General features: G+C 49.3%; 1 protein-coding gene across 2 annotated transcripts in view; it reads right to left on the bottom strand.

Annotated features, from left to right (window-relative positions):
* Nucleotides 1–19681, bottom strand: part of LOC147108102 (sperm microtubule associated protein 2-like) — a 76676-nt gene that overhangs the window by 36255 nt on the left and 20740 nt on the right. For both annotated transcript variants that reach the window (XM_086004592.1, XM_086004591.1), the window contains exons 6-8: nt 18473–18495; nt 15631–15677; nt 12856–12922 (exon numbers count right to left, since the gene is read on the bottom strand). In XM_086004592.1, coding sequence (XP_085860718.1) covers nt 12856–12922; nt 15631–15677; nt 18473–18495 — 137 coding nt within the window. The remainder of the gene's footprint in view (nt 1–12855; nt 12923–15630; nt 15678–18472; nt 18496–19681) is intronic.

Raw genomic sequence — 19681 nt, forward strand, 5'->3', positions numbered from 1 at the left:
TTCAAGATAGGGCAACCAGTTTTGGCCCACGACTACCGAACAGAAAAATGGCAGCCAGGCACGATATGCACACAGCAGGGACCACTAATGTACACAGTGGACGTTGGAGAGAGCATCGTGAGACGCCATGCTGACCAGATTCTAGAGTCACAGGAACAAGCCAAACCTATACCACAAGCATGTGCACCTGGTAATGAGCCCGAAGCACAGATTGCGTCTACCTCAGAAGCAGGGGTATTGGAAGCTGACGAACCAACCAATGACAATGAGCCAGAATTGACTCCACCGCCAGCCAGAACAGGATACTCGAGAAAGGCGCTATCCAGTCCGGATCAGGAAGCCTCCTCAAAGACTGAACTTATAAATGACTATTTCAGTTGATGTATATATTACTGAGAAAATTGTAATTGTAATTGTAATTAGTTATTATTTAGTTGTTAAATGAATGTTATGTACTGTTTATCTAAAAGGGGAGGAATTGTTGTGTATGTACCTTTAAGGGAATAACTGGTCTTAGACTGCAGTACCGGCAGTCACCACCCCTGTATAAAAGGCCCTAGCAGGCTTCTGTAGTTTCAGTTTCAAGCTGCCTCCTGTTCAGTAAAGTACCTGTTACACGGACTTCGGGAGAACAGTTTATTATTGAGGCGCGGACTTTACAGAGGTCAACTCATTGGGGGTCACATGGCGCACCTGGATGCAGTGCAGGAAAAGATTCCATGACCTTCAACGCACTGGAAAAGTAAGTATGAAGCTCCCATCACCCTCAATCTGATCCCCATTGACTTTCCTCACCAGCACTCAGCTTTAGCCATCTCTTCCTCCACATCCCACTTGATACTCACATCCATGCACCCTTACCCATTCCCTCTCTCTCTATGCTCACATTCACATAACTATTCCACCATGCAGCCCTCACACTCCCTCTCACTCTGATGCTTTGAACACAACTGACAACACACAGGGAGGGCCCTTGGTCTTGCAACCTCACTCCCTCTTTGTCTCCTTCTAAGTATCTATACTATGCAATCTCTACACTCACTCCTTCATTCTCACTCAACCTCCACTTTTCTCCCTCATTGCAGGAAAAGAGAGCTCACAATAAAAGGGAAAGAGCCAGGACAGGAGGAGGCCCACCATCATTAGCCCAGCTCACCCCCTGGGAGGAAGCCATCCTGGAAATTGTCGGGGTTGAAAAAGATGCGCACGTTGGGGACGGACAAACGGGTGCATCACAGCAAGCTGGTGACAGAATAGCTTTCCATCTCTCTCATTGACATTGCATGAGTCACTGATAATGATTCTGAAGCTATAACAGATGGACTTATGATCATCTGCAATATGCAATGTGCATGTAACCTTGACCTCACATCTCTAACTCTTTCCTTTACTCCCCCACAGGACCATCGAGAGCCCCCGTCCCCACTGTCCAGGAGGAAGAGCCTGAGCTTCCAGACTTCTCAGAGGAATCTGCAACCTCTGGGGGCGTAGCGTCAGCAGAAATAAGCACACCCAGCACCAGCGCTGACACTCACACCTCGGTGGGACCTTCGGGACATAGAGTAATGTTGTCACCTGGTGTATCACAGCTCACAAGTGAGCATCAGCAGATTGTGGAGATAGGGACAGCAGTGGAGAGTCCTCGTCGGAGGGCGCAGGACTCTGCCAGCTCGGCTCAGCTGCATGTCGACCCGCTGCCTCTGGGTCCATCCATAAGATCAGAGGTGATGGAACTCCACGCACAGATGCAGGAGACTCTGGCAGGTTTTATCTCTAGTGTCGCTGCGAGTGTGGAGCGAATGGAGGAGTCCATAGCGAACATGAGCAGAGCCTTTGTGGAGTCATTGGCGCATGAACGCATCAACATGGAAAGGATGGCTACCTACGTGGAAATGATTGCTGCCTCCGTGATAAGGCTGGCTACGGTAGAGGAGAGGAGGGCTACGGCCATGGAGGAGGTTAGTTGCCAGGGTATGGAAAACATGGTGAGTGTTCAGAATAGAATGACATCTCTTGAGGAGCGATGGGCATCTATTGAACATAGAAACCAGACCTTCATGGAAGTCCTTCTGAGTAGGACTGCCATTGCAGATACGGGTCCCCATGGCCCTCCTGATGTGCAGCAAGATGCTCTCTAGCCACTTGCAGGTGCGGAGGGGGAGCTGACCCATGAGAGGGAGTTTGGTGGCAGACCTCAAGGAAGTGGGGGTTCCTCTCCAGGCGCTCACACTTCCATGCCACTGCAGAGCCCTCGGCCAGAGCCCCACCGGAGTCCACACCCAAGTGAGATAGACGTCTCAACCCCTGCACAGCCGCAGGAGCAGCAGACTGTTGACGAGCCCTCACAGGCTCGCCACCCCAGAGGATGCCCGCCAAAGGTGTCGAGACAGGAGCAGCAGGAAAGTGAGCAGGGGGCCTGCACATCTGCTGAAGCTCAGGGGAACCACGATGTAGGAGCACACGTAAGAGGAAAATAAAGCACAAGTAGTCACAAGGGTAGTCACTTGGATGAAATTTTATGTATTGTTAAAAAAAGCCATCAGATGAATTCTGTCAATAAAAAGTCTGATAGCTACTGCTGTATTTGTGGCGTGTGTAATTTCGCAAATGGGACTTTCACATTGAGGGCTTAGGATTGCTTGCAATTGTCAGTATGCTGGACAAATAGCTAGGAATCCGCAGTGTCTTGGCCATTGTCAATGCTCAGGTAAGAAGCTGCGAGGCAAAAGTGTTTGATTGACTAGGCTAAGCAAATCTGGCCAGGATGTGTGCATTCCTTGCATCCCGGACAGCAATGCTCTGGCATAATGCTGCTGCTGGTTGTTGGTCCTCTGCAAGATGGTCGTATTTGCCCTCCTCCTCCTCATCATCATCATCATCATCATCATCATCTGAGGAGGGTATGTGAGGAGCCACTTGATCCTCAGGAATCTGCAAGCCACGATGCTGTGCCATGTTGTGAAGTGCACAGCAAACCATGATGATTCTGGAGACCCTGGCTGCTGAGTTCTGCAGGGCTCCACCTGATCTATCCAGGCATCTGAAGCACATCTTCAGCAAACTGATGGTTTGCTCGATAATGGATCTGGTGGAAACGTGGCTGGAGTTGTAGCGCTCCTCAGCTTCGTTAGCTGGCCTCCTCAATGGCGTCATTAGCCAAGTCCTCAGGGTATAGCCCTTGTCTCCAAGTAGCCATCCGTGAAGTTGGTCTGGCGGCCTGAATAGCGGAGGCACACCAGACTGGCGCAGTATGAAGGAGTCATGGCAACTGCAAGGGTACATGGCACAAACATGCAAAATCTCCTTCTTGTGGTCACACACCAGCTGAACGTTAAGGGAGTGGACGCCCTTGCGGTTGACAAACATACTTGGATTGCGATGGGGTGCCCTAAGGGCCACATGTGTGCAGTCAATGACGCCCTGCTCCCTTGGAAAGTCTGCCAGATGAGCTAATCCAACCACTCGCGCCGTCACACTTGCACGATCCTTGGTGAAATGGATGTGATTGTACGCGAGGGCAAAGAGGGCATCGGTTACCTGCGTGATGCAAGTGTGTGCGGCCGCCTGGGAAATGCCGCTGATGTCTGCTGATGATCCCTGGAATGAGCCTGAGGCAAAAAAGTTGAGTGCGGTGGTGACTTTGATGGCCACTGGTAAGGAGTCTCCACCTGGTTCTCTGGGCAGCAGGTCTTGCTGTAGCATTGCGCAGATGTCAGTCACTGCCTCTCGCGAAAGTCGGAGCCGCCTTTGGCACTGCTGCTCAGTCATGTTGAGGTAGCTGACCCTGTGTCTGTAGACCCTGTTTGGGGGGTATCTCCTGCGCCGACGGGCTTCCAGGCACTGGCCCCTTCTGGCCTGTGCTGCCTCAGGTGGGTGAGCAGCAGCCTGTCGCTCCTGCTGCTGCTGCTGTTGCTGGTGCTGCTGTTGTTCATGGTTCTGCTGCTGCCGCGCCTGGTGCTTGAGCTCCTCTAATGCCCAGAAGGGAAGGAAAAAAATGGCTCCCATGCTTCTGGCATATGCCTCCGTTGAGGAAGCGCTGAGTGAAGGTGGCGAGAGGGGTTTCCCAGGAGTTCACAATGGAGATGTGTGTGAGGCTCCAACCTTCCACAGGTGCGGTTAAGCCTGGTAAAAGTTTCCCCAGGCCTGAGACAAAAAATCCTGCCACCTGCAAATGATGGCTGATCAAATCTCCTCTTTAATGGTTGACCTGCAGCTGATAGTCAACAAGCCAATAGTGCTCCCGCCAGGTTTCACAGTCGTGATTCCCACCAGGCGTGTTTTACGTGGGAAAAGGGTTAAAAGTGCAAGGGACTGTTAAAATGGCATTATAGAGGCCATTTAGTGGTGATTAAGGGCCTTAAAGACCAGTCCCGCCTGTTGGATGCGGGACGGATTCGGGACCATCAGACACGCCTGAGTAAAAATGGCTCGGAGTCAGGAACCAGGCGGGGGGGGGGGGGGTCCCTGTAAAGTCTGTGAGTTGTTTAGTTAATTAATACACAGACTACCAGAGTAACTTAAAACAGGACTTTACTATTCGAAGGTCAGGGCGAATCTGCCAAATAAATCCTGACACAGCACTTATATACCGGTGTGGTCACCGTCGGTATTACAGTATACAGAAGCCAACAAAGTAGTGCCACACCTAAAATAGTTCTCTTAAAGGTGAACGGTTACATACAATGGTTTTCTTAAAGGTAGACGGATACATACACTACAATCCTCCCTTTTTAGCTTACAACATACTTAGTCCCCCATTAAACATAACATATATTCAACTTCATGTAAAACAATTCACAGGTATAATCTATGCGGGAAATAGTTTACAGATTCAGTCTCTGCGGGAACAGTTCACAGATTCAGTCTCTGGTCTTGACTCGGTCCGAACAACATCTCTGTGGTGTAGCCGGTTCACATTGCTAGCGTGACTCATCCAATAGTCTTTCCCTTGACTTAACAGCTTGAACTTCCGTCCTGCTGAACCAGCAGTGCTGACTTTTACAAACAGCTGGACTGCCTTGGTAATTTTTCCTACTTGCCAACTGATTTGGCTCCCTTCGTAGGGCCCACGTACATGATCTGGTAGAAGTGATAATGATTTTAATGATTTAATGATTTTAATGGTTATCACCTTCTGCTTTGTCTTTTTCTTTTCTGCTTCTTGGAGACTCTCGGGGCTCCCTTATCAGCTGCCAGCTGTAGCGCCACCATCTCCCTATGTTCCTTAGACTTTAAGTGCTTCATCCTGATTTCTGCACTTTGGGAGTTTTCATCACAAGCTGGGCAGACCAAGTCCTCGTAATATTCCGTGTCACTCAACAGGTCATGGTAATATTCGGTGTCGTCCTGAACTAGTCTAGCGAGAGGGCCTGCTACTTCTTCCTTACCCAACTGGACGTTAGCCGACTGTTGTTCCCTCCCTAGACATCTTTCCTGAAGAGACTTCTTCATGCGTTCATATTCATCCCGCTCTTCCTGGGTTTCCTGCAAATCCTTCACTAATGACCTCATTTGTGATTTCAACACTTCCCCTTCCATCGGGGATTGATTGATCGGGCTATTCAATCCTTCTACTGGAGCAGCTGTTTCAACATTCTGTTGTTCACATAGACGTGATTCAGCGTACTTTTGGCATCCCAGTAAAACCTGTGTTGCAACCTCAGCTATTTCCATAACTTTTGAGAGCTCCGATCTCCTTCCCTTTGAAGATTGAAGCTCGTGTTCAGATTGTTCCCATTGCAGAGTCTTGTCCCTCAGCATATGAAGGAGTTGGCTGACCGTTAACTCTTCCACGGGAACACTGTGGATCAGAGTCTTCTCCATTTCATCCACCTTTTCCTCCAATGCTTTCACCTTCTTTTCCTCTTGTACTTTGGCTTTCAGCGCTCGGAGAAGTTGCGCCTTGATGCTCTCTAGCTCATGTTCAGGGGCCATTCTTACAGTCTCTGTGTTTCTTACAGTTTCCTTTTCTTCCACTGAAAGGATTCCCAGTTGAATCTGTTCTTCAAGTTGTTGAACCTCGGTCATTGCCGCTTCATATTTGTCTTGGGTTACCTTCAATATTTTTATGAGTTCTTGGACATCTTGTCTTTCATGTTCTGCCATGTCTTTCACCTCTAATTTCTCATCTATGGATGGAACTTCTACCGATGAGTCTGTCTTGGCCTTGAGCTCATCAAGAATTTCCTGCAGCCTTTGGACTTCTTGCTCATGTTCAACCTTTAGTTGCTCATATGCTTCTACTGAAACTAGCTTTTCGGAGGTTGCCGAGTTAATCCCCTCCAGGATTGTAGCCTGGGCCTGTTCATACTGTTCCTTCAACTTCTCAAACTCTGCTTGTAAGGAGTCGTAGAGAAGAACGGGAATAACATCCTGGCTTCCTGAAGATTCCTCTTCATTTGCTCCTTCCTGCAAATATTCTAACTCCTGAACAGCATAAGGGAGATGTGATCGGTAATTGGTCACAATGGCTCTATGGTCGCTCTCTGCTTGAGCTAGCTGCTTCTGTTGTCTTTCCAGATTCTCCCATTCGGTGTCATAGAACTTTTTCATTGTTTTCATCTCTTGTTCGAGACGGTAACTCACTTGTTCTACTTGCTGTCGTAATTTGAAATAAAGTTGAGTCCAAGCTCGGTGTTCGTCAGTCATGGATATGTCCGTAAACTGGACAGACTCAGAATTCTCTGTCAAACTATGTTGTCGTTGTTCGGTGGAGTTCTGTTCTGAAACTTTGTTCTTCTCTGGAGCATAAGCCTTTATGCATGCCTTCGTTCTTCCAACCTTAGTTGGCAAGTCCATTTTAGCCTTGTCTTTCATATTCGGGTTGGTCTTATCGTCATCCGTTTCAGAATCTGAGCTGATTGTCTGCACCGAGTCCTCACTCGTTATGGCTTTTAGATAGTGCCATTCCATGTCTATTTTCTTGATCCACTCCTGTCCCAGAAGTGGTGGTCCTCCCTCAGGTAGTACGTATAAGTTCATTCTTGGGCGTTCTTTACCCCCATCTCTCACCTTGACTCTTATCTTCCCCATGGGGTATACTTTATGCCCCGTGTATGTCTGCAATACGAACTTGGTATCTCTTAAGGGTATATGTGAGAATAGCCGGTGGTAATCCCTTCGATTTATGACTGATAGAGCTGATCCAGTGTCCAACTCCATTTTCACTTGGACTCCAGCTATTTTTAGCATGACCCAGATAGTTTGTAGGTCAGCTTCCTTACTCACATTGTGAATTCTCAGACTGCCCAGCTCCTGGCCGTTTGGGTCTGAGTCCAAATTCTGTTCGTCTGAACTCTTCTCAGCCACCTTGTGTACCTTGTTGTACTTTTCCTGTGATGGCTTCCTTTGGTTGTTGGTCTTCTTCCCTGACCGGCATACCTTAGCTATGTGACCCAGTTTGCCACATTTCCTACATTCCTGGTTCTTAAACCAGCATTGGTTCTGGTCGTGTGTTGTCTTCCCACAACGATAGCATTTTGTTGTACTCGAGGTAATTTGATCCACACTGAGTGCCGCTGCCTTTAGCTGCATTTCCGCAGTTCCCTTCACTGCGGCTTCGTGCGATGCTGCAATAAGGACAGCCCTGTCAAGTGTAAGGTCGTTCTCTTCGAGTAGTCGCTTTTGCGTTCCTTCCTTTGACAACCCGCACACGAACTTGTCTCGCAATGCCTCTGTCAGATTCCCTCCAAACTGGCAGTGTTTCGCTAGTCTATGCAGTTCGACCAAGTATTCTGCGTTGCTTTCGTCTTTCCTTTGCGTTCTCGCATAGAATTTGAATCGTTCCGCCAACATCAACGGTGTGGGGTTCAAGTGATCCTTCAGAACAGTCACAATATCATCGAAAGTCTGATCCGCCGGTTTAGCTGGTGCTAGTAGATGCTTCAAGAGCCCGTATGTCTTCGCGCCCATCGAGTTTAGCAAGGTTATAGCTTTGTCATCTTCTTCTATTTTATTGGCCTCACAATAGATCTCAATGCGTTCCACATACGTGGCCCAGTCTTCTACCTCGGAATTAAAATCATTGATGTTACCACGCTTAGGCATCTTCCTCTCTTCCTGATAACACCACGAATTATTTCTTTAAATTTTCTTTTATTTTTTTTTCCAAGATGGCGGTTCCCGCGAAAATGGCGGTTTCCCGCGCTTATCTTCTCTCCCCGCCCACTTCAATGGCGGTTCCCCGCTTCTGTCTTCTTCTCCGCCTAATGGCGGCTTCCCGCGTTTCTTCCCCTGGCGGGAGGGGTACACTTTCCCCACGGGCGACGGCCGCTGGCTTTCAGGTTCACAGCCTGCGCGTCGGCTTCAGTGCTTTCCCTTTTCTCGGCAGGGCAACCGGCGCTGGGTACACCCCATTGACGGCGAACAGTTTCAGCCGCTGGGCTGGCTCTCGCTCAGTTCCCCTTGCTCGGGCTCTGTCTCTCTCCCGCTCGCTCGGCTCTACCGGCGCTGGGTACACCCCGTTGACGGCGAACAGTTTCAGCCGCTGGACTGGCTCTCGCTCAGTCTCCCTTGGTCGGCTCTGCCTCTCCCGCTCGCTCGGCTCCCAATCGCGCCTCCTAGCCCTCTCGCAGTCCGGTGCTTCCCTCCCCGGCTGCGGCTGAGTTTTTATATCTTCCCGCGCCTACGCTCCCGGTCGCAGCGCTTCGTGGCTTCGGTCGCTGCCCAGCCTTTTCTGCCGGTCGCGGTCTAGCTGTCTCACGACGCCGTTGCGTCCCCAGCCTGTCTGTACCGCGGCTTCCTTGCTCCACGCTGCCCCAGTCTCAGCGCCTCTGGGCCCGACTTCTGTCCGGCTCCTTTCCCCCTCGACCGTGGTCGAGTGCACCGCCCTTATCCTCCGGTTATTCTTTTTACTTTTCCCTTACTCACAGTCACCGTGGCCGGCTTGCTTCTCGTGCTGATCGGCTCACTCCTCACCGTGGCAGAAGGGACAGTCAGTGCCTGTTGCTGATGGAAGTCTTTGTCTCTGAATTCTTCCTCCTTTCCAGCTCTGCAGACTCGAGTTTTCTCCCAGCAGAATGACGAGGGCGGTTGCCTCTTCTCGACGCTCGTTAACTGCTTCAGAAGTATTGTTGCCGCAGGGTACGATCGGACTCGTCGCCACTGTAAAGTCTGTGAGTTGTTTAGTTAATTAATACACAGACTACCAGAGTAACTTAAAACAGGACTTTACTATTCGAAGGTCAGGGCGAATCTGCCAAATAAATCCTGACACAGCACTTAGATACCGGTGTGGTCACCGTCGGTATTACAGTATACAGAAGCCAACAAAGTAGTGCCACACCTAAAATAGTTCTCTTAAAGGTGAACGGTTACATACAATGGTTTTCTTAAAGGTAGACAGAGACATACACTACAGTCCCGACTGCCAGTTTTTGCGATTTTAACCCCCCGCACGCCTCCAAGCCCGCCTCCACGGCTCAGTTAAAATCGAGGCCAAAGGGTTTCTGTGCACCGGCAACAGTAAAATTACATCAAGAAAATTGTGCCCTTTGGGTACGCGAAAAGGAAATGGCCAAGGTGCAAATAGATACTTTGCATTAGTTGTCACTATTGAAGACAATGGCCAAATTTTGTCTATCTGGGGGGGGGGGGGGGGGGCGGTGTGGGCGGTATCTGTGGTGGGTCACGACCCCGCTGCTGGCTCCATCCCGCTGTTGAAAATGAGCTTACCTTATTAAGCCCTGCCCAGCGCGTTACCCGGCCCAATGAGATGGAGTGGGTCTGGTGACGTTATTCATAGCTCGTTTTCAGCCGGGATCTTTAAAGGGACCCTGGCCACATTACATTTGAAGTTTAATCTAACATAGTGCTTGCTGTCAGTGCACTACAGCATTGGAGTGCTGCAAACACTGACAAATACGGCACAGAGGCAGAGAGCTGCACCCAGGTTCTCCGATTACTCCCTCCATATGCTTATGGAGGGAGTCACAGCATGCAGGGAGGTCCTCTTCCCTTCCCACGGAAGAGACCTCCCCAGGAGACCAAGACAGCCTGGTTGCAGATTACAGGGGAGGTCACAAGCAGGGATGTGGTCAGGAGGACCTGGGTGCAGTGCCGCAAACGTTTCAATGACCTCATTAGATCAGGAAATGTTCGTACAAAGCCACACTCAACTGTATCCTGCTGTGCCTCTCATCACATCCCCATCACTCTGCCTTCCCTATCCTACTCCTGCATATCCTTACTCACACTAATATACCTTGCACGTCCACCCATCCCTCTCTCTCTCTATCTACATTATCACATCTCCATCTCACGAGCCACCCCTCACACTCACCCTTATCCTAGTGCAATCATACCAACAAACACCACACTTGGGTTTTTTATCCAATGTTTATGTAAAGTTTCTGTTAAGGTGGCGTTAAACATAAAGGGGGAAAAATTCGATGGCTTTGCACCTCCCATTAGTGCCCTAAGAGGGCGCTAATGGGGCGCAAAGCAACTAGCGCCCGGGCGCGGCGATGTTTGCGCCACTCGCGAAGTTGACCAGAAATTTTGTGGCGGCGCTAAACACTACCGCCACGATCTCCTGCGCCCGCAGATCGTGACATCAGTCGAGCGTGCAATGCCCCAGTAGCGCCCCCGACCGGATATTGAGTGGCGCCCCCTGCCTTACCGCCTGCTGCTAGCAACGACAGGTTGAGGGGAGCATTTTGCAGTTGGGAAGGGACCGGGGAAGTGCTATTTAAAGGCAACTGCTGCCTGCCTTTTTTTGTCGGCGACATTTTTGCACCACGCATTCTGAGAGAGAGAGAGAGACTTCTGGAGAAAGTCAACGCTGTGTGAAGGAGTTTTGGGTACTAAGCAACACTTTGCACATTCAATTTGATTTGACCTTCCTTGCATTGATTTAGAAGAGACTATGGGGGCTGCACTCTGAGCTGTTTCCCTGGTCCTCTCCATTGTTCTTTCCAGCAGATTTGATGTACTGGTCGCTCCAGGCCGAGATTCAAGGCTGCAATGAGCAGGGTGTGGATGGAGAGCAAGATCGACCCTCCCCTTTAAGAACTGGCTGGTGCCTGTGTGTCTGTGTTCCATTGCTGACTGACATCACATGAGCTTCGCCAGCGCTCTGAGCTAGCGCCTCGCTCCTCAGCGTTAGCGCCTTAAGAGAGGCCTGTAGCGCCTGATTTAGCACTCCAATCACCTCCATGGGCAATAGAAGCCAAGTTTGCAGTCGGAGGCGATAATTAGCACCAAGCGCTTAACTTTGCGCCCAGCCAATAATTGCGCCCCAAACAGGGCGATACCGAATTTCTCCACCAAAAATCTTTATTTCGAACACTTTCTTGGACAGATTTGTGGGCACCTTTGGAAGTGACTTGGTAAGTTGCAGTGAATGGTGAGACATAACGGTATCCCCTGCAATGGTGATGAGTGTGAAAGGAATGGCTTGATCATTGTAGGGATGCTTTATGGAGTTGGTGTGGGGTGGTGCCAACCTGGCGCATCATGTGACAGTCATATGGGTGTACAGCGTAACGTTAACTAAATCTGGCCATAATGAGGCTATCCCTGGCCTCCCGGGGAGCAATGTGGTCGGGTGCTGATGCCCTGTGTCCTGTGCAGCATCAGTTAATTGTGGAGAAGGTTGGTGTTATTTTTGGTGCTGCTGGTGTGCCTGGTGCTGCTGGTGTTGGGGCTGATCGTGGTCCGATTCTGAGGACCAAGGTGAGACAGTATAAACAGCACCCATGTTGATGGAATAGATGACAGAAGCAATCTGTCAATGGTGAGAGAGTTCTTCCAATGAGGTGACACTGGATGGAGACTTTGCTGGAAAGATTTGAAGCCTGCAGAATCTGTGCTGGAAATGGACTGAGCAACAGCTTCTGCCTGAGGAAAGTGATTATCTGTCAGGTGGGAGCTTTTACTGTACATTTCATGCTGTCAAGTAATCAGCTGGAGCAATGGTCATGGTTCAGGTTGACAGATATGGTTCCCGAGCTGCATGAATCCCATGGTCATGCAGAGAAATTTAAAAAGTAATTGCAAAAGGCTCTTAAGTGCCTGTAAACTACCCGATAATGGTTTCAATTGGGTCGCCCGCCGCTGCCAGTTGGATCGGCTCCGCGATGACAGACGTGCCTGGGGGGAAAGGCGTGTGGGAGCGAGATGACAGCAGGTTCCTGACCCGCTGTCAAAAATAACAACTTTCCCACCCGACCCGCCACCGATCGCGCCCGCTACCACCCCGGAAAATTACGGCCAATGTTAAGGTGCCAGTAGTACTGGACTGGAAGGATGTTCTTGCCATGGAGGGAGTGCAGCAAAGATTCACCAGACTGATACCTGGGATGGCAGGAATGACGTATGAGGAGAGATTGGGTCGATTGGGCTTATATTCGCTGGAGTTTAGAAGAATGAGAGGAGGTCTCATTGAAACTTATAAAATTCTAACAGGACTAGACAGACTAGATGCAGGAAGGATGTTCCCAATGGTGGGGGAGTCCAGAACCAGGGGTCACAGTCTAAAGATTATGGGTAAGCCATTTAGGACAGAGATGAGGAGGAATTTCTTCACCCAGAGAGTGGTGAACCTGCGGAATTCTCTACCACAAAAGGAAGTTGAGGCCAATTCATTAAATATATTCAAGAAGGAGTTAGATATATTTCTTAAGGCTAAAGGGATCAAGGGATATGGGGAGAAGGCAGGGACAGGGTACTGAATTTGGATGATCAGCCATGATCTCATTAAATGGCGGAACAGGCTCGAGGGGCCGAATGGCCTACTCCTGCTCCTATCTTCTATGTTTCTATGGACTGCTGCTAAAAAGATTTCCGTCGAAGTAAGTGCAGAAATTATCTTAGCTAGGAACTATTGTTTCCTACTAAATGACTGAATGTATTTACCTGTTTGACCTAAAACCTTCAGCGAGCTTTTTGGGTTCACTGAGATAAACAAATCTTGGTACATCAGCTGAAGGAAATAAAATTGTTCAAATAAGTGAAAACAGCAAATGCTCACCCCTGCCTTAGTAGCTAATTCAACAACACAAAAAAAAACCATAGGGGTGAAATTGACCTTGGCTGGTATCTTTTCCATAGTTAAAGAATCGGATGGAGTGTAAAGCGGGCTGTCAATTCCCATCACCAATTTTGCGCTGCCGCCCCAGACCAATTTCAACCACCCCCCCATGTTTCTTTCTTCTGGTTTGGTCCAACGTCACAGATAGCCATGGGCCTATCTCAGGTCTCTTTGTTGGAGTCTTTTGCCAGAGCTCCCTGCTGAAAAGTGCCTGTGTAGATTTCAGGTGGGAACAGATCAGGTTCAGCTGCCATGATGTCCATAGATGAACAGCCTGCCAACACTCACTCTTTGCGCTCCAATATGAAGAAAGGCCACTTGAGTAAAATATGGTGGGGGGGGGGGGATCTGGAGAGGAGAGGAAAGGATCTTCCTTTAGTTTGTTGGGGTCTTTTACAGAAACCTGAAGCTCAGGTTCTTGTTAAGTCTCTCCCTCTTCTTCAAGGGGCAGATGGAGAGAGGCGAAGCCTGGTGCTTTGCTCAGTTACTGAAATTGTTTGCACCTCCTGTGAATTTGACTGAGGTAACTACAGATCATCCAAGCAAGAGCTCTTATAGAACCAGAGAGGTTTACAGCACAGTTCGGTTCATCGTATCTGAGCAATCTAAAGCTAATCCCAATGCCCTGTACTCTGCCCATAGCCCTCTGCTCCAAATATTTAAACCAATTTCTCGTTAAAAGATGCAATGGTCTCTGCCTCAACTATTCCCTGTGATAAAGCATTCCATACTCCAGCAACCCTCTGAAATTTCTCCGAACCTTTCTCCTCTCTTGGTGACAATTTTAAATGGATGACCCCTTTTCACTGATTCCCCAACCAGAGGAAGTAACCTTTTCCTATACACCTCATCAAAATCCTTCATCATTAAAAAAAAACTCTATTAAATCTTCTCTGGTGGCTTGTCTATTCCTCCAGTGGAAATTGTCCCATAATCTCAGGTCTTTCTTCATAACTACAGTTTCTTATCCCTGTCATCATCTGGTTGAATCTATGCTGTATGTTCCCTAAAGCTTTAATATCTTTTCTAGATTGAGACATTTAAAGATGCACACAATACTCTAACCGTGGCCTAGCCATTGCTTTGTACAAATTATTACAAGAGTACTCTATGTCCCTATTTATAAAACCTGAAAAGCTGCTGAAGAGGAATAACTTGCTTTGAGGGCTCTAGTAAAAGACTCTGGCCTAGAAATTCAGTTTGGGGCGCCCAGCTCGCCTGGGCGCCGGAATTACCGCTGCGCGCGGAGCCACTTGCGCCAGCGGGATATTCAGTTTCAGCGCCCCAAGTGGAAGCCGGCCGCTAAACAAGGGTTTCGGCGCCCCGCTTGGGGTGCTGAAACTGAATATCGGCGTGCAAAGTGCCGCAGCGCCACCCGCTGCGGCACGGCAGCCTGCGGTACTGCAGGCCTTCCTCTCACTCTTAAGGGGGAGGTGCCTGCAACAGCGCGATCCCCGCTCGCGAGTGCCGGCAAATGAGCCCGGCACCAAGGAGAAGTGCCGGGCTCTCAGGAAACAGCCGGCAATGCCGCGGGGGAGTGGTGTAGGAGGCCGGGGACGGAGGTGCGGGCAGGCGGCCGCCGAAAAAGCGGCCGGCCGCACCTCCACCTTAACTCGCCCCACTACCGGCACAGGTAGGCCCCTGTGTACCGGTCGCTGTTTGCGGCCGGCGCGGAGGAGGCGGCAGCGACCAAATATGGCCAGCGGGGCGATAGCGGGGCGCTGCGCACACCGATGACGTCATCGGTGGCGGCGCAGCGCTACAGGTTAATGCTGCCATTAGCGCCCCGCTAAATATTGCGGTAGGTTTGGACAGTGGCGCAAAAGCTCTCTTTGGGCGCAAACTGGTGGCGCAGGCCACTGAATTTCTAGGCCTCTGTTAACAAACGATGATTACATTATGAGAGGGGGCATGTTGCCAATACATACAGCAGCCTATTTACATACAGCATCGACACTATTTTCTTCATATATTTCACATCAAATGATTGACCCCCACTTTGAATTCAAGCAGCATCCTCTGGGGCCGAAGACCAAACAGTGAAAAGCACTTGTGTGTCACTTAAAAAGCTTCCGTAAAGTACATGGGTTGTGGAAACTCATGAGAACAAAGTGCAATATCTAACATCAAAATGGGATGAAGTAGAACAGTACATAATGTACGTGAAAAATGTACATAATGGGGGGAAAAACAGATTAACTACCTACAGCAATACCTGTAGTTCCTTGCTGTTTATTTTACGCAATTATTCATTTCCATAGTTTATGTTTACTTCCCTCCTGCCTAGGCACAGCCATATAAAGGTGAATTCACCAATCCTAGCTCCTGGTGAGGATTGCTGCAAGAAGGGAGTGTGAGTTGAAGAAGCGGCACTACAGTGCTATCTCTCCCTTTGAGCATGGTCCCCTGATGGAAGAGACATGGTTGCAGAATTTACCCCATTGCCTCTATGAGTTTCTAATAAGTGTCATTTCACCAGAGACCTATTTTTATTACATACTTTTTACACTGAGTTTTACATAATACATTCATTATGTCATTTAGATTTTGAGTGTGCAGTGTGCCATGCACCCCCCCCAAGTTTCTCTTTGCTAACATACCATAAATGATGGGTTCTTTATTGCTCCCTGATGTTCTGCCTTTTTGACTGTTAAAACAGGATACAGATTTTAGTGAAGAATAACTATGCGAGAAAATACTGTCAATCAGTAACATTATCTGTTCAATGTAGACAATAAATGTTGTTAATTGTCACGACCTTTACCGTTGCCTTCCGGGGCCTCTCGCCATCTTCCCTATGGCAACCCTGGGAACAGGTGGGAAGTGAGATGGGGAGGATGGAAATCTTCTGGGGACCTGGGCCCCGCCTCTCCTGCCACCATTTGTATTCGGTGGGCAAGGAAGGCAGTTCCAGCAGGGCAGGGAGGTCCCAGTCAGGTGGGTGAGCTGATGCTCGGCCTCACTCACCCCAATTCTCCTTCATTCTCCACCGTGCTCTGTTAAAATCTGTACCACAACTGCACTAAGGTGGGACAGCAGGATGTATTTTATTTGCAGCCTTACTTACCAAATCATTTGGAGCCATGCAGATTTGGCTGAGATCATGGTGGTGAATAAGAACATAAGAACATAAGAAATAGGAGCAGGAGTAGGCCAATGAGGAAACAGTGAAATGGTGAGGCCCACCACCACCACCAGCCTGAGCGGGATTTGCCTCACTTGCTGGAATTGCCTACCCTGCCCCGAATGGCGGGGAGAGGGGCGGGGCTAGGGTCCAACAGGATTGCCCTCCTGCCCACCCCACTTACCTGCCATGGGGCAGTAGTGGTAAACTCCGGAAAGCAATGGTAAAGGTCTTGAGGTCCCCCTGTGGAGGAGAGGGCCTTGCAGCAGCCTCCAGTTGGCCCCGAACACTTACCTGCTGAAGGCCTCGGTCTCAGCCACGTCCTTCAGTTGGAATCTTTGGGGTGCTTCTGCCCCTTTAAGGTCCCTTGCTCGCAATCGTCCGGTGCTACAGTTGCGACCTCGCTGCAGCATCACCGGGATATTCTGCCCTCGTACTGGTGGGCTCCCTATTGATAGCACAAATCCCACCAGGAGCCCGCTGTACATGCAGGATGATTTCGGGTTGGACTGATCTGGAGGGGTGAGTAGAATTTCCTGCCTTGCTGGGATTGAACTCTGAAGAGGAGAATCCTGCCATATGGAGTCTGGTCATTTTATCATGGGGACATGGACTTCAAACAGAAGGGCAGCCTTTTCTAATTGCTGTCATCTGCCCATTGCTGGTTTGCCCGCTCACACAGCGGGTTTTGCCGCATCTACTTCTTATATGTTAAACCAATGAGGGAAATTTAAACTCAAAATAAAACACACAAAGCAGGAATCTACAGATATCCGCATGGGCAGCAGTGGGAGGGTGGGAAGAACTTTGAAGCTACCCCACAGTACAAACTGGGCAGTTTCATAAAAACAACAGGTAAATGTAGTACGGATTTGTCAGTATTTGCATCAGGAAGCATCGTACTAAGGGCCCGGAGTTAACTATGTTACTGTACAAGGCTCCCAAGCAACGATACACATTGCTGCAGAAAAGACAATTAATTATGAAAATATTTAGAATCATTGGTTAACTTGAAAGGATGGCACCAGGCACATTGTGAGTGGTTCAGATGGTATCATAGACGTTTGAATAGCTTAAGCCAAACCGCAAGAGTGTATGAATGCTTTAAAGTCTCTCAGCTTATTACACCATTTGTGATCGTGCTAATTTAAAATTCTTGGTGAGCGACTGACTCGTCTCAGAGCTGTCCCAGTTTCTTAAGCTGAAAAACACATTTTGTTGTGTAATGAAAAGCATGTTACACGCATCCGCGATAAACGGAAATGCATTTCAACCATTAAATAATTCCTTTATGTTTACAGAGAATAGAAAGTTGCACAACCTTCACAATCCTTATCTATCTATAGAGTGCAATTGCTTCTTGAATCATTCAGTCTTAATAATCCATTGCCAAGCTATGAAGCTTACAATTTTGGACAATTCTTGTGGGGAAAAAAGTCATGCGGCAGATTTTCCAACCTGCTGCCCGGGCATAAAACTGGCATTGTAGATTGGGCAATTTCTATAACTGGCAGCTGACCTGCAACGCCAGTTTTACTCTTGGGCAGCAAGTTGAGAATCTACCCTGTCTTTTTTTTTTGCACTGGTACATTTTATCAGTTGTAAGTAATGAACAAATGTTAATTAGCGCATAATGATCCACGCTGTGTGTCTTGCACTTAAGAAAAATCTTAAAATTCACTCTTACAGGACCAGAATGTACAGATTATTAGACTGTAGATGTTGCATGACAGTTTATCCTTCATCCATGCTGAAGACTCTTATGCCTCATTCATTCCTTTAGCATGCAAAACAAAAGTGGTATTACAAAAATAAGCTTTTTATTATTATATAATGCATCAGTGCATTTCACCGAATCCAGACCTCAAACTCAAAGCGAGTTTTGTACTATGGGGAAAGAAAAACAGTACTGTGCAGAACTCAGACCTGCGACTTCCGAACAGATTGGATTATCTCAGTCCTGTCATGCCCATAGGCACAAAGGGCTCACACCAATGTCCTTATTCAATCCTTGCTAGCTGTTATGTCTCTTCCCAGGAGATCCTGGCTTTGCCGGGTCGTTCTTGGAACCCATCCTCTCTATTCCATTTGGCTGCCGTTAAAGTCTTGTATCCTCAACACATAACCCAGCCAGGTAAAGTGCATTGGCTTCACAAGTTGAAGACTGGATTATAAATTAACGGTTTATTCCAACATATTTCACTTTAAATGAATCTGTAACTTTCCTCATACCAGGAACATTGAAGGAGTACCTGGAGACTGCATTTTAACATATGATTAGTTTTATATATCTATATATATTTAAATATATATCTTACCTATCAGCAGCCTTTGACATGTCCTGGAAAAGAACCGTGAATTTACTTAATGATTCAAGCAAAAGTTTTGTTATATTTTATGGCTTAAGTTTGTTGATAGCCATGTTCGACCTCAGTGCGATTGAGGTAGCTTTTTCAGAGGCTGCAGATGATGCATGAGGGGTCATCTAGTGATATGGAGAAACGCAATTGGGAGCTAACAAACATCGGCCTAGAAATTCAGTGCCCTTAGCGCCGCTTTTGCAGCGCTAGAGGGCCTAGCGCTGCAATTGGCGCCGGTTCCTAAATTGCCTGGGGCCCTTCCGCGGCGGTAGACCGGTAGCGCTGCGCCGGCACCGATGACGTCATCGGTGTGCGCAGCGTCCCGGTTGCCATGGTAACCCGGCCCCAAGCTGAAATTCAGTTGCGCCCGCCTCGCCCGTGGCAGGCGCAACTAAGACTCTGGCAACAGAGGCCTAGAAATTGAGTTTTGGCTTAGCCAGGGCTTTAGCGCCGGAAGTTAGTGCCGGCGCTAAGTCCCCATGCGCGCGCCAAAAATTCAGCAGGGCCGCGCCCAAACGGCTGCCGGCGCTACTGAAGGGTCTTTGCGGCGGTAAATCGGCGCTAACTGCCGTTTCGCGCCGCAATTCCGGCGCTGCGGCACCCGATGCGGTGCGGCAGGCTCGGGAAGTGCAGGCCTCCTCCTTCCCTTAAGGAGGAGCTGCCTGCACCCGGCCGCGGCCCACGAAAATCTTTTTAAAAATGAGCCCGGCACCTCGGACAAGTGCCGGGCTTGCTTCTGTTCCGGGGGGGGGGGGGGGAAGTCCGGGGAGGGAGCTGCGGCCAGGCGGCCGGCGGGAAAGCGGCCGGCCGCCGCGGGGCCTTTAATGCGCCGGCGCAAAGACTTGTAAGACTCTGTTGCCCGAGTCTTAGTTGCGGCTGCCACGGGCGAGGCGGCCGCAACTGAATTTCGGTGCTGGGGCCCGTCGGCATGGCAACCGGGATGCTGCGCACACCGATGACGTCATCGGTGCCGGCGCAGCGCTACCGGTCTACCGCGGCGGAAGGGCCCCAGGCAATTTCGGCGCCGGCACCAATTGCAGCGCTAGGCCCTCTAGCGCCGCAAAATCGGCGCTAAGGGCACTCAATTTCTAGGCCTCAGTCTTCCCCCAGTGTGCGCCGGCGCATAAAGGTGGAGCGGCGGCCGGCCGCGTTCCCGGCGGCCGCCTG

This window comes from Somniosus microcephalus, chromosome 13, assembly GCF_052327205.1.
Source record: "Somniosus microcephalus isolate GS21.2 chromosome 13, FLI_Smic_1.0, whole genome shotgun sequence".
Classification (NCBI taxonomy): Eukaryota; Metazoa; Chordata; class Chondrichthyes; order Squaliformes; family Somniosidae; genus Somniosus; species Somniosus microcephalus.